Source organism: Prionailurus bengalensis, chromosome C2, assembly GCF_016509475.1.
Source record: "Prionailurus bengalensis isolate Pbe53 chromosome C2, Fcat_Pben_1.1_paternal_pri, whole genome shotgun sequence".
NCBI lineage: Eukaryota > Metazoa > Chordata > Mammalia > Carnivora > Felidae > Prionailurus > Prionailurus bengalensis.
Window position 1 is genome coordinate 81,948,576 of NC_057350.1, and position 15,604 is coordinate 81,964,179.

The window sequence follows — 15,604 nt, forward strand, 5'->3', positions numbered from 1 at the left end:
TGATAGCAGTGGCACTTTTCATTTTACCCTCTCTTGGGTGTTCTCTTCTCCTGAGTAGACCAAGGCCAAAAAAAGTATTTGAGAACTACTGGCTTAGATGTTAGAATGTAACCAACATTTGTCTTGGTGTAATTTTAGATTCCCTGGGCTGCATCACCCAAACATGGTCAGGGATAAACGGGATAGTATCCTTCCAATTTGGTAATGGGCCCAGGGTGGCTTTCTTCATGTGTGAATGCATGGTTTTGAAGTTCTTAGCACATCTACTTTTGACCTGTTAGTCAACCATAAGAAAGGCGTTTTTTGGGGCGCGTGGGTGGCGCAGTGGGTTAAGCGTCCGACTTCAGCCAGGTCACGATCTCACAGTCCGGGAGTTCGAGCCCCGCGTCGGGCTCTGGGCTGATGGCTCGGAGCCTGGAGCCTGTTTCCGATTCTGTGTCTCCCTCTCTCTCTGCCCCTCCCCCGTTCATGCTCTGTCTCTCTCTGTCCCAAAAATAAATAAACGTTGAAAAAATTAAAAAAAAAAAAAAAAAGGCGTTTTTTTCCTCTGAGTATCTCAGAGGAGACGGGGTATAATATCTGTCTTATTGATTGATTTTCAAAACATATTCCTGTATTTGCTTCATTTCTCTGTGTATAGATTTTTTTTTCTTTCTGAACCATTCAAAAGCAAGTTGTAGACATAATATTTCACCCCCAAATACTTTAGTGTACATCTTCAAAGATTAACGATATTCTACATAACCTAAGAAAATTAACTTTTATTCAGTAATATTCAGAATTCCCCAGTTGTCCCTTAAATGTCTTTTCTAGCTGACACTATCATTGGCTTTGTTCTCGGATTCAAGTAAGAATCGTATATTGTATTTACTGTTATGTCTTTTTTATCTTCTTTACAACAGTCTATCCCTTTTTCCCCCATAACATTGACCCTTTTTTGAAGGGCCCTAGACAGTTGTTTTTTAGCTGTTGACTTTTGGGGGTGCATTTAAAGGATATGTAGAAATGCAAACATATAGAAATGCTGGCCTGAGGCACAGAAATGTCCTATAGGGTGCTGATTCTCTCACTCTTATATCCATGTTATTGTGTTGACTTAAAAAAATTTTTTTTAACGTTTATTTATTTTTGAGACAGAGAGACACAGAGCATGAAGGGGGGAGGGGCAGAGAGAGAAGGAGACACAGAATCGGAAGCAGGCCCCAGGCTCTGAGCCATCAGCCCAGAGCCTGATGCGGGGCTTGAACTCATGGACCGCAAGATCGTGACCTGAGCTGAAGTCGGACGCTTAACCGACTGCGCCACCCAGGCGCCCCATGTGTTGACTTTAAAATACTGGTAAAAGAACAGAGCAAGTCAGATGGAGATACTTAGGTCAGAGATAGCTTGTGCGTGTTTGAGGAGAGGGCTTTGGAGGGAATCATTGAAATTTTTTAGCACAGCTTACTAAATAGTTGACTTTACTATTTATGGATGATTTTTCACTATATTCAGTTTTTAAATTTATGCTTACCAAGGTTAGCTGTGTTAGATATGAAAGAAAACAGCACATTGTCTCATACCTCCTCCAATTCTGCTTTTGGATCTTGTGCCCCCTAACTGCATTTGATAACATTTCAAATTTTTATTTTTGGAAACCGTTGCTGGGCAAAATTAACGTTAACTATTACAATGGGTTTGAGTATGTTTTTTATTTGGTTTGGAAATCCAAAAGGCATCTCCTTTTCCAGATGCTCTTTTGAAGTGCCAGAACTTACCCACTTACTTTATCTGCCTTAAACCTTCTCGGTTCCCAGAACAGGGTATTATCTCCTGTCCTTGTCATTCACCAGGACTGCGATAGCAATTACAAAGAATATTGAGACATTAGGAATATATTTTATGCTTGAAATGAATTTTTAATCTACTCAGCCCTAAAATAAAGACCTCTTTCTGACCTCTTCTGGTAATATGGTAGAATATAAAAACTAAGCCTAATTGTATCTAATCTTTTTTTTCTTAGAACTAGCTATTTGCGCTTTGTCTCAAAATTTGTCCAGAAAAGGCGAGAGCTAAGGAAAGGCAACGGTATATTGGAAAGTAGGCCTGTTGGCTTTGTTGTGCTGTTCAAACCACAGGTCCCAAGGGACACTACATCTGGTGACTTAAAGCCCTCTGGTCTTTGCCAGTAGGGTACTCTGACAAGTAGAGGGTAAATGAGAAGAGAAGAGATCACACTTGCTCTTTCTGGGTGGCTTCTTTGGTTCTATTTGACCAGTGTCCTTTTCATACTCACATGTCCTTCTGCTTGATGGTCTTTCCCTCTGCCTTCTTTCCTCATGCTCCACTCACTGCTGTAACCGAAGAACAGTATGGGCAGACGTCTTGGGCTCTCTCCACCCCCCGCCCCCATTCTTGAACTAAACAGTACATATTTCCTTTCTGTGGAGGGAAGTGAAGTGGGATGGTAGTGGTCTAAGTGAGGAACAGTGACCTAAATCCAGCGGCAAAGAGAGTAGTAAGCTTAAGAATAGACCTTCACTTTAGGATTACGACTCTGGAATCTCGAGAAGTCTCTGACCACGACTATGTTCCGCATCACGTTTGTTCAGAAGGGCTCTGAGAGGCTCGAGAGACATAGGCTAGCCACCTCAGACACAGCCTCGTGGACATGCCATTTGGAGGCAGGTGTTGGTATTCTGGTCAACTTCCGTCATGAGACACAACTTTCCATGTGAAGTAAGAAGATCGTGGCTGTCGAGTGTGACCAAATAAGGTCCTCCCCCAAGGGCAGGCCTGCACAGCTGATTTGGGAAAGATTAGTCTGCCCCAGATGAAGGTATTGAAACTGAAGAAGGGAGGAGGAAAACCCCAAAGCAAAACCTGAATGACGATTACCAGGGGACGGTGGGCAAAGCCTGTGTGTGAAGCAGGAGAAACAACTAGTCTTCGCCCCACCCCACCCAGACTGCAGTGTAACTGATTGGCAATTTCTTTAACACTCAGCAACTACCTAAATGTTACATGTATTCACAACAAAGTCAGTGGCAAATTGAAACTTGGATGATTATGAAACACTAGAGGAAAGGCTTATTAGACGAGGTGGGTTTTGTCTTTCTTAAAAAAAGAAATTCATTTTGAATCAAACTGTCGTTCATCATAACATTCAACAAAAGTGTTTTCCTTTGTTTTGATCGTATGTGCTGTAATAGTGAAGTTCACTGCCAGCACTGGCATGGGGTAGCTCCCTTGGACAGAGTCCACAAGCCTGTACTTGTGGGCAGGAAACAGATTTTGTCAGCAGAGGGAATTATTATTTCTCTTGAATGGGCCAGTTTGTCTATTTTTTTCTATTTTAAAACAATTGGGCTATTTCTTTGGAAGACTGCTTCTCTACCCTCACAGAATAAAGATTTTTTAAAATTTGAGAAATCTTCATAAGTATTAACTCAATGATGCTGTTTAACAGGGCTGCTCTCTTTAAAAATGAGGAACTTGGTCTCACTTCAACACACATACTAAACTTGGAACGATACAGAGAAGATCAGCACAGCCCCTGTGCAAGGATGACACACAAACTCATGAAGCGTTCCATATTTTTCCTAAAATAACACTGTATGTGAACAATCCTGGTATTAGAATTCTAATACTTAATTAAAAAAAAGAAACTGACTTGAAATAATGTAGAGCAATCGTAAGAGTACAGTTTGACAAGCTGTACAAGCATTTGGATCAGGACCCAGAAAGCTTCTCAGAATACAAGACCCCTTGTGGCCCCTGAATAGGCACTACCCTCAGAGTAACCTCGATCCTGATTTTAAACACCGTATATTGGTTCTATCTCCTTTTGAATGGTGCCTAAATCTTTTGTGTCTGGCTCTCACTCAACATATTTGTGAGATTCCATGTTGTCCATGTAGTTGTAATTTCTTTATTCTCATTTCTGGGTAGTGCTGAGGTTTAGTTTGGGGTTACATTGAGCCTATAGATAAATTTGGGAAGAATTGATATCTCTATAATATTACGCTTTCCAACCCATGAACATGATATAGTCCTCCATTTATGGAGAATTCTGTGATTTTCTTGGGTTTTGTAGTTTTCAGCTGAGACATCCTACATGTCTTTTATTAGATGTGTTCCCAGGTATTTGATGTTATTTGTTGCTATTATAAATTTACTTTTTAGATTTCATAGGTCTACAGAAATAGTTCTTTTTCACATTAGCCTTGTTGCCAATCATCTTCATAAATTAGCCTATTGATTCTTCTATTTTGTGGATACTTTTATATTTTCTACATACCCAATTAGGCCCTCTGTGAATAATGACAGTTATATTTTTCCTTTCTAATCCTTTTGCCTTTTATTTATTTTTCTTGACTTATTGCATTGGCTAGGATCAGGCCAGATTTTTTTAAAAAATTTTTTTTAATGTTTGTTTATTTTTGACAGAGAGAGAGAAAGAATGGGGGAGGGGAAGAGAGAGAGGGAGACACAGAAACCAAAGCAAGCTCCATCCAGGCTCTGAGCTCTCAGCACAGAGCCCGATGTGGGGCAGGAACTCATGAACTCCAAGATCATGACCTGAGCTGAAGTCAGATGCTTAACCGACTGAGCCACTCAGGTGCCCCAGGATCAGGCCTGATTTTTGATCACTGTGTCAGAAAAATGTCCCAAGGAGTTTTCTAATAAGTTAAGTTGATTGGTCTGTGAACTATAATATCTAAATTTAAAATGGTGTTGTGCTGGTCTACAAAGCAATACACTGTACTTTATGGTGCATATCCACAGATGTGGGCTTAAATCTAATCAGATAGCCGTCCTTGTCTTTCCTACCCCTGACAAGCAGAGGTATAAATCCCATATTTATATGGGATATATAAATATTCCATGTATATTTGTGCATGGATCCTTAACAGAGTTCTTATACTCCAGTAGGAGTACAGATAGTCCAAAGTGTTCTTGCCTCACACGTGGCATTGAGAGGGCATTGTCTAGAGTCAGTTGCAGGAGGGACAAGACATTTGGGGAGAGAAATGGTATCCATGGTAGCAATGTGTTATCTGGCCAGTCAGTGACTGACTGTGGAAGATACCAGGTCTCCAAAGTTCCTGCAGTTGTCTAAATAAGCAGAAGATATTGGCCAACTGGAATATAGAAGGGAGAATGAGATCTTTTAGGTAGAGTGGGAGGCAAGGACTGATAATAAGTAAAGGCTACTGGAGTCAAGAAATGTTGGTTGCCAGTAGGAGTGGGGGAGGGATTCTGGGCATTTTAGTGGCCTCGGGAGAGGGAAGGTGTGAGTCGAGTGGATGCAGGTGTTATCAGGTGTCCCTCCAGCTGAAGAATGCAGAGTAAACATGAGGATACAGACCCTGAGAGTTGGCAGAAAGTATTCTTCCACTCTCTTCTCTGGTGTTGTCTTTCTTCTCCATCTCTTTCCCTATTCCTTTTAATTCCTTTTTGATTTAGTCTTTTTCTCTCAGATTCCCTCTAGGAGGCAATGTGGTAGAACACTAAGCAGTGTTTAGGTAGGAATCCTGACCACTTACAGCTACGAGACTGTGACAGATTACTTACCCTTTTGAGTCTGGGTTTTCTCATCTATAAAGAGGGGACACTGGAAGTAGCTTTCTCACTGGGTTGGGAAGATCAAATAAAATAATGTATGTAGGAGCAGTTCGGTGCAAAGTAAATCCTAAGGAGTCTATGTGGCTGCCTCTGTCTTGATCTGTCTACCTTGTTCTTTTCCAGAGGTTTGTTCTTACTCATTTTTTTCTTTGTTCTAGAATACTTTCTTTCAACCAGGTGTAATGTGATATTTTTGTTTTTGTTGAAAAAAGGTTTATGTACTCTATTTTTAATGTACAAAGTGGAGGAGTGAAATGTCTCCCATTTCTGTCAGTGCAGTAGATTACCGAAATGACAGAAGCTCTTGCTTCCTCTCTTCTCTAATAGCAGAAGCTCCAAGACCTTGAACAATTACTGTAATTCCTTTGGGTCTCAGTGTCCTTATAAATGTAGGGGCCTGAATGAAGTGAACTGTGAGGCCCTGTGAGGTCTAACTATACACGCATCTATGAGATGATGCTAAAAGTCAGATTCCTCACAAAATTGTACATGCCATGAAGAAAGGGCCATGTTTGTTGGGCATACCGTCCTGTCCTCAGCATCTCCAGGATGCTTGACTCATAGAATATGCTCAGTGAATGGATGAATGGATGATTGAATGAATGAATGAATGAATGAATGAATGAATAATGAAATATTTATAACAATGAATATGTTCCATACTCACCAGGAATATTTGTCAGGGCACCATTGGCTTTATGGGCCCATCTTCTATAACTCTGAGCTTAAACTCAGAGTTTTAAATTGTAGAAAATGTTTATCAACTTACATACTCAACTTTTTTGGCATTTATTTTCCAATTTCCTTAGGAGTTCATGATCTTTTTAAATTCCAATTCATTACCATGCTTTGTAGTCCTGGGTCTCTGTCATCGTTTAGTAAGTTGCCTGTGCGAAGTTAAATACTCTATTTTTGAAAGCACAGTGTATTAATACACAACATCATTGCACCATCTGCAAGGTGCTGTGCCATTTTATTTCTCAAGGCAGCATCACATATCTCATTTTACAAAGGAGGGAACAGACTGAAAGCAAGGAGCATTGCTTGGGCTTCTAAGTTCCTGCTTTAAATACACCACTATCTCTGACTAATGCATGCCATAATTAGGTTCCTTCACACATCCCCTGGTCCCTGTAGAGAGCTGAGCCTTCTTCCTTACCACTCCAACGGCCCCTAATGATTTTCTTGTCAGGGATCTGAGAAACTTTAAATCTCACTCTGGCCGTGTTCCACATTCTTTTCTCTCTTTCGAATGGTTCATTCCTGGGGAAAAAATATTTATGACTAACACTGCTTTGCCTTGTAGGGGAAATGGAGTCCCAGCCTTCAAGGTTAAGAATTCATTGGAAACATAATCCATTCAGTCGCTCAATGTCTTAGTCCATTCAGGCCGCTGTAATAAAACACCACGGACAGGGTAACATAAACAACATAAATTTATTTCTCAAGTTCTGGAGGCAGGAAGTTTGAGATCAGGGTGCCGGCATGGTGGGGTGAAGGCTCTCTTCTCGTTTTGTCCTCACATGGCTCTACCCTCATGACCTAATCATCTCCCCAAAGCCCTCTTCCTAATACCACCACATTGGGGATTAGGATTTCAACATAGGAACTTGGGAGGGGGCGGGGAACACAAACATTCAGACCAGAGCACTCATCAAATATTTCTTGAACTCTGCCTTTGTGTAGAGAACATAAGATTTCAGGTAGAAGACAATTTGAGGGTAGTAAAAAGTATCATATATTTTGCAGGCAAAATGATATGATACACACTGGATTTGAAGAAATCAAGACATTAGACCTAGCTGGCAGTTTAGATTCTCTTTTAAAATGGGTATATATGGTTCCTGAAGCCATTATAAAGTTTTTCTTTCTGGACAACTCTGGTTTATCCTCTGGTGTTAGTCTCGTCAGCAGATCTGGTAACTTTTTAAATAACATTGTGAAAATGTCAAGACATTTCCAAAAGCTTAAATAGGAAAATTGAGTGATACCATAATTGCTTACTTTCTAAACGTAGGTAAAATAGTGATTATAAATGATTTTCTTTAGATAAAGAAAAGTAGACTTTTCAAGGACACGTAACTTTTGTTTACACTGGGGTATCAACACCTTTCCTTATTACTTTTCCAAAACTTTATGAGAGGAAAGGTGACGAATGACAAAGGGACAGTGCTGAGAACCACCAGAATATGCACTGCATTGGAGAAGTGCTTTGTTGTTTTTTTTTTTAACATAGTCTTTTCTCTTTTTTTTTAATGTTTATTTATTTTGAGAGAGAGAGTGTGCGGGTGGGAGGGCCAATGAGAAAGGGAGAGAGAGAATCCCAAGCAGGCTCCGTGCTGTCACTGTGGAGCTTAACACAGGGCTCAAACTTATGAACCAGATCATGACCTAAGCTGAAATCAAGAGACACTTAACCGACTGAGCCACCCAGGCACCCGGAAGAAGTGCTTTCTATGTCAAGTTGTCTGACTCTCCCTTTTCATTTACTAACAACATTCTAACAACAATAAGCTTAGTCATTTTCTGTCTAAAATGTCCAAAAACATTTGATAACAATTGAGGGGTAGCTGCCATGATGTCACCATCAAAAAATCATGAGACTCTTATGACTTCTAAATATAATCTTACAGTTCCGAGCTTATTTCATGTATTTAGGAAAAGCAGTTGGCATTATGTAGGAAAGGAAAGATAAAAACCTATCCTTTCCAGTCAGTCATTGGCAGGACTTTGCTTTATAAATTTATCATCTGTGATAGTCATCTGTCTCATTTGCTTACTTCTGAGACCCAAATTTGGGGTTGGAGAAGGCACCTGAGAAATCAGTTGGCCAGAAGATTGTTCAGTCTTAGCAGAAGAAAACAGATGCTCACTACGCTCATTCTGCCTAATATAATCACTAAGAATTAACCAAACACCTGAAAGTATATTAGGAGTAAGCCCTGAGTCATACAGAAATTTAAGTGGGTCACCAGGGCACGGACTGTGGTTAGCTATCTAATGAGACCTTTGATACACTGGAGAGGAGCCGGCACAAAACTTAACTCCTCCCCCACCCTTCAAGATAGCTGGACAGAGAACAGCGATTCTAACTCCTCGGTAGAAGAAGGCATCCCCCATGGTGTAGCGTCTTTTAGAGTTTGTCCTTCTACCTTGGGTAAAATGCCCTCTGTAAAATGACTTGGCTCCTAGATAAGACAGAAAGGGAAAACCTGGTGTTATTTTGTTTCATTTTGCTACCATGTAAGTCATCTCGATTTTAAACAATTTGTCCTCTCAGAATCACATATGGAACACGCCCTTGACTTCCAAACATTACGCAAGAGCTCTGTGTATCATTTCGTCAGTTTTGGAAAAGTAATTGGCACTTATCTCAAAGGATTGGTTATGAAACCTGCCCTTCCTGGTTGGTCGGTAGGAAAGGCACAGAGCAGACATGAGCACAAAGCATGAAGGTTTCCAGGACTTGTCCTTATGCAGTTAGCCTTTCCTAGATCATGGTTTAGTCCATTGTTGTCTTCCTTTGCTTTTAAATTTTTTGAAATGCCCTTAAAGTTGAGTATTTCTTACTCAGAGCTGATATTTAAAGCCGCTCTAGGAAGGACTTTTAAAAAGTCATATATTTAATTTATATGCCTCTGAGTAAGAAATGTGTTTGCCAGGGCAGTCTCAAGCCTCTGATAAGCTAATGTGGAATGTCCACCGATGTATTTTTGGCTCTTTTGCCCTTTTTGGAAACAAAATTCTTCCTGTCTGCAACTCTTGGTATTCTCTCACACCTGCATTTTTCTTGACGAACCATCACCTGCAGGAATTTTTAAGGATTTCAAAGCCTCTGGGAAGCAGACCCAACACCAAAGAAATTGGGGGGAAAGACATGGCTATTCAAAATGATGTTGAATTGTGACTTTACAGAACTTTTCATTGGTTTTAGATGGAAGGCTCTGTGTTTAAGCGTTTGGCTTTCTCTGGCATGAGACTTGACCTGACTCCCAAGAACAATCAGCTAGTTCCAGGGTTTGCAGAAGGAAGCTTTGTGCTCCCTGTTAATCGGCTGTCCTCTCTCCGTTCCCCCCTCGTCCCTCTTCTGATTGCAGTGGTGCTTCATGCCCCACCTCCAACCAAGATCAAACGGGAGCTGCACAGCCCCTCCTGTGAGCTGTCGTCCTGTAGCCATGAGCAGGCTCTCGGTGCTAACTATGGAGAAAAGTGCCTCTACAGCTATTGGTAAGTGGAGCCAGAGCGAGGCTGGCCAGAAAGGAGCCGTCGGGCCGACCGTTTCAAGTACTATTCAGCAGACACTCAGCGTAGCGTTCCTGGTCTTTCACGGCAACGTAATCCCCTAGTGTAGGCCAGTCCAAATGGGGCCTTTGTGCTGCACATAAAAAGCAAAACTGCTAAACTGGCTCCATGGGGGAACTGAGTTCATGGGGTACTGAGCCCTCCTAAGGGAAAGAACCTTGAATACTGGGATATTTGATCTGTGGCTTCTAGGGAGGGAATATATACTTCTTCATGTCTATCATATGTTAATGTGAACTTTAAGCACCAAAGAAGTAATCTTCAAATCAGAATATATGAAAAAGTCCCAAGGCTTGTGCCCTTTACTTAGGAATATCCAGGCCCCAGGAATGAGGCTTTAATTTTAAATCATTCTTTGCTCTAGAAGATAAACATAGATCTGCCTGAAACGGGGAGAAGAGTCGTTAATTCAAGTGATGTTACAGCAGAAATTTATCTGCAACAGAGATTCTGACTAGTTCCTGGGAACCCTGGAATACTTGGGAGAGTGGGCCAGAAACCTCCCAGAGCAAAAACTCTCCCCTCTCCCACCCATCCATCCCTACACACGCATACATGGAGAATTCTGTTAGAAGGGGGAAAAAGGAAACCGGAAGCAGAGGCTAAAATTATCTTTGAGAAGAATCACTAGAAGTGTTAAACAAGTCCCTGTGACGCAGTGTGTTTGTCACTTTTCAGAGGTACAAATATTCCCTCGGGGCTGCCAGCAATTTAACTATGTTAATGCTGTCATTTCCTGGCAACATGGACTGCAACCTAGCCTAGCTGTTCTGCTGGATCTGGTGACCATGCTAATGGCTTCATTGCAGCTTAACGGTTCCTTCTCTTTTTCTGTTTACAGTGCCTATGATAGGAAGCCTCCCTCTGGGTTCAAGCCATTAACCCCTCCCACCACCCCCCTGTCACCCACCCATCAGAACTCCCTATTTCCCCCACCTCAGGCAACTCTGCCCACCTCTGCACATGCCCCTGCAGCTGGCCCGGTACAAGGTGTGGGCCCCGCCCCCGCCCCTCATTCGCTTCCTGAACCTGGACCACAGCAGCAAACCTTTGCGGTCCCCCGGCCACCCCATCAGCCCCTGCAGATGCCAAAGATGATGCCTGAAAACCAGTATCCGTCGGAACAGAGGTGGGTACTGATCTGAGCTGCTTTCACTGCCTCCATCGCCTCCCCTTTGCCCTGTGGGGAGAGAGGAAGCAGATAGTCCTATTTACCAGGTCCCTCTAAAGATCTCAGTGCATCGAAGCCCCTTGTGAGGTAAGATGAATGATAATATGAATATGACCTGTTCTTGAGGCACTCCGAATGATTTATGAAGTAGATAAGGGAGAGATCATTAGTACTGTCCCCCCCATTATGGAGGTAGAAGCAGAGTGGCTTGACCAGGATACACAACCTGCTGACCCTCCCTGAGGGCAAGTCTCCTGGCTCCTCATTGGATCCTGCCTACTAGAATTGAGCCTTGGTTTATGCTACCCATAAATACTTTATTAACATTTTACTTGCGTATTATAGAAGGTTGCTGAATTGTAAAAGGTATTATCACTCATCTGATTTTAACACATTTTAACAGGGAATTAGCTAAAGACCTTATCTGTAATTACCTACTTTTGAGATAGAAATCTCCTGGTTTCATTCCAGGTAGGTAGTTCTACATTCCTAATAAGAAAGTTGAGGCATCAGAGTCATTCATTTGTCGAACAAACTCCAGTAGGGAGGTAACCTACCTGCAAACATCAAACTTAATGTTTTAGGTCCCAGCCTTGTAAGTCCTTTATTAGGGTATTCTAGAATTTTGTGGATGCGTGCGGCCCTCCTTTACATAGGGTGTTCCGGGACCTGTCTTTTTCTTTCTTTCAAGTCTCTCTGGGGTGTATATAGGTGAAGAGTCATCAGTGAGGATGTTACCAGGGGTTGCAAGATGGTGACCATTGCCTTTCCTTTCTGTCTTTCTTGTTCTGCCTCGTGTGGGTGTGGAGGTGAGGGGCAGGAGAGGGAGGAGGGAAGAGTATACCCTCCCCAGGCCTGGTCCAACCCAAATGCCTCCCAAAATTTGTTTGAGGGTCACTTTATTTCTAGATGAAATACAGAAAAAAAGCAAGCGTTCTTGTTTGGTTCTGATCCCCTTCCCCGCCCCTGCTGTGAAAGTCACCCTAAAGAACTACATAATTTGCCTGGTTAGTCTTTAGTCCCCTCGTGAGGCCAAGAGCCGTGAACGCTGATGATACATAGGGCCCCAGGGGGCGAGCGCTGACTGGGGGACTGGCTCAGCAGAGGGCCCTGGTTTCAGTAGAGAGCCCATCTGAAGGAGACAGCCACCACGAAGTGTTGCCAGTTTATTACCTTGTTAACAGCCTTGCACTTCTTCAGGAGAATTTGGAAATGTGGATTTTTGTGTAAAAACCCCAGGTTGTGTGGTTTTTCTTTTTAGGTTGGCAACTAACTCAAATTAAAAACAACAGCAACTCTCTGCAGACTAAACAAAACCTCCCTGTGGGCAGAATCACTCTGCAGGCCTGCCAGTTGGTAAACTCAGGCCTGGACACCATTTTTATTTCAATAGTTTTTTTTTGGTGTTGTGTTTTTAAACAGTATCTTCCTGGTGTGTCTGCAGGGATTATTAAGTAAGGAGGAGGGATGAGGTGGAGCATTAGATTTGGTATTTGAAATACTTAAACAAACGTTCTACCACGTGTAAGGGGAAATTATTTCATGTTAAATCTCTTTGATTCATAGTCCCCCCTCAATCCCTGTTTCTTATCCAGGGGGCTTGTGTAAGGACAATGTTTGTCCTCCCACAGCCCCGGCAGACAGGTTTGTCACCAGGCTACCCGGCCCCCTCCCACAAGGGGGAGGTTTGATCCCTGAGATGTAGGAGTGTCTTCCCTCAGGGGTCCAAAGAGACAGAGGCAGGGACCAGAAACCAGGTGTTTCTTTTTAGGGGGGATTCCTCCCTGAACTTTGCCTGTCCGTCTTGGATTTACCTCCCCTACCCGCTGCCATTGGGAATATGGGTCTAGAATAAAAAGACCTTGCACACACTGGGCGGGTACAGAGATCCTTGAGAGAACTGGGGTGAAGGGCAAAGTCCTAAATCGACGAAGTAAAAGCACCACTGAGGCAGTTAGTCTTCTACCCCAGGGCACTGTAGTTGCAAAGTTGCAAGGGTGCAGGAGTTCCCGTGGAATTACTCAAGATGCAAATTCCTCACTCCACCCTTGATTTTGAGTTTGGTGTGTCTGGGGCATAGCCTGGATACTTCACTGTCCCACTTGGAGAAATCACTATCCGGCTGTCTCTTCTGCCCCCATTCTTACTCCACCCCACCTTTTCCTTAAGCGTCAGGTACCCAGTACTCTGAATTTTGTTCTCTTGCCCTTGTCTGTTATTAACGGGGGTGTCCATGTGATATTTGTGTGATGCAAAATACATCAGAAATGTGGCAAATGATTTTGCTTGTAGATACTGGAGAGCACACAGAAAATGAGGCAAACTAAAATCTCTGGTCTGATTTTGTAAAAGTAACAATAATTGCGTGTATGTGAGAACAAGCTTAATAATCCCACCTCTAATAATTGTTACGCCTGCCTGAAATGGGGTAGATTACGTTTTTTTGTAGTTTACTCTTTGCTAGCTTTTTATTTAAGCAATATTACTTCAAAAGTAACCCCCTAACAAAAATATATGGCATTTTGCAGGATAGAAGGAACTACGGTCTTATTTGAGCTTTTTATTAACAGTCCTGTAACAGAGCAGAATGAAATACACTATTTCATAGATAAGAATATTAGGCCTCAGAGCAGCTAAGGGACTTCCTAATGGTCACATAGCCAAATACAAGGGCCTACATTTAGAAACCAAAACATTAATTCATAACTGCACCATTTGTTTTGGTTATGATGGCGGGGGGGGGGGGGCGGGGGGGGAGCGTTGCTCACTGCCAGAACTTTATCCATGTCTTAAATTACAAAATCCTACTAAATTCCTACTTCACTTATCTAAACTCATGTTGTGACAGGTATCTTTTTTGTTTTGCTCACAGTATGCCTTATCTCTGCAGTTGAATAAACTTTTTGAGGTTTAAAAACCATGCTTTAGACCCTTCTTGGCCTGGTATCTTACTTGTCCTCAGTGTATGTTTATTGATAGTGATAGCAGTTTGCTAGGATTATACTTTAAACAACATAATCTAGGCAAAAGTATATTCTTAATTTTCTGAATGCTCTTAGTATATAATTCTTCACAACTCATAAGTTATTTTTAGAAGATAAATACTGTGTTTGGAAGCCATGATTTATATTTGTGATTTCCTCCCCGACAAGGAGGGAAAAAAAAAAAAACAAACCATGTAATTTGGCATGTTGAGACATGTTCCATTTATCCTTAAAGACCAGCCGCTCCTTAAAGAGTGGGTGTGTTTTTTGTTCAGCCATCCTGATCTCAAAAAGTTTTTTCATCATACTGTTTATGATGTTTACATGGGCTAGGTGGAAGAATTTAGAAAATGTTCCTACCTTATATACCCATTGTACCGGTCAGGTATGATTTTGTCCTTCGTTATATACCATTTCTCATTACAACTCAAGGTGAAGGAGTCCCCACAATTCCATTGAAAGGGCTCCACTAGGGGGCGCCTGGGTGGCGCAGTCGGTTGAGCGTCCGACTTCAGCTCAGGTCACGATCTTGCGGTCCGTGAGTTCAAGCCCCACGTCGGGCTCTGGCCTGATGGCTCAGAGCCTGGAGCCTGTTTCCGATTCTGTGTCTCCCTCTCTCTCTGCCCCTCCCCCGTTCATGCTCTGTCTCTCTGTGTCTCAAAAATAAATAAACGTTAAAAAAAAAATTTTAAAAAGAAAGGGCTCTACTAGGAAATTTATCATCGAAGAATTTTGGGATACCCTGCTCTCTCACCCAGCATCAAGAAGCACAACATTTAAGAGAGTACTGCTAGTGGAAGAATCCCCCGCTTCTTGATGTTCCCCAGAGGCATCAGTGTTGTAATAGGCTATCCTGCTGAAACTGATAGAGTGCTCCCAAGTCCTCAAGAAAGGGTCAGTTAGGCACAGCATCTTCTAGAAGAGCAAATCGCCTAACCCGTTTGAGAAAGTTCTCTCCCTCAGTGGTTCTGATCAAGGTTTCAAAGCTTAAAGGAATGAGCTTAAGTGTTCTGGAATTGTGATTTGATAGATAACTACTCATTCCCTGAAGACGCTATGTTTAATATACTCAAGTCTTTCTGCTGTTTGTACTTCCCCTCTTAAAGTCCATCCCCAATAAATTGCCATTCATTTTTGTCCTTTAGATTTTGTAGTTTTTAGAGAGGGAGGAACTTGACTGTGAGTCATATTTGTAGCCTGGCCTGGAATGAAGTGAATGTGTCTGACGCATCTCCTCTCCACACACGGCTGTTAATAGCATGTTATGTATGGCAGCACACATTCACTTTGGGATCCGAAACTGAGGCTCTGAGATGCTTAATGGAACCTTCTTTGACAGGCTGAATAATGTACTTCTGATGGTTACAGTGTGGGGTGTTTGTAGTTCTGAATCTTAAGAGGGCTTGTTTGTAGCATTTCACCGTGTTTACTATAGGTTTTGTTGTTGTTGTTGTTGTTACCTTTTGTCAAGCTAAAGGAAATTTCCTTGTATTCTTCGTTTACTCAGTTTTTAATATGAATGGATATTGAATTTGATCAT

General features: G+C 42.1%; 1 protein-coding gene and 1 non-coding gene across 2 annotated transcripts in view; both read left to right on the forward strand.

Annotated features, from left to right (window-relative positions):
- Window positions 1-15,604, forward strand: part of ETV5 (ETS variant transcription factor 5) — a 61,270-nt gene that overhangs the window by 18,639 nt on the left and 27,027 nt on the right. Inside the window, exons 6-7 of the mRNA XM_043594662.1 lie at window positions 9,705-9,834; window positions 10,751-11,038. Of these exons, the coding sequence (XP_043450597.1) occupies window positions 9,705-9,834; window positions 10,751-11,038 (418 nt within the window). The remainder of the gene's footprint in view (window positions 1-9,704; window positions 9,835-10,750; window positions 11,039-15,604) is intronic.
- LOC122492444 lies at window positions 3,478-3,580 on the forward strand. The gene has a single exon (XR_006299631.1). It is a non-coding gene; the product is annotated as a U6 spliceosomal RNA (small nuclear RNA).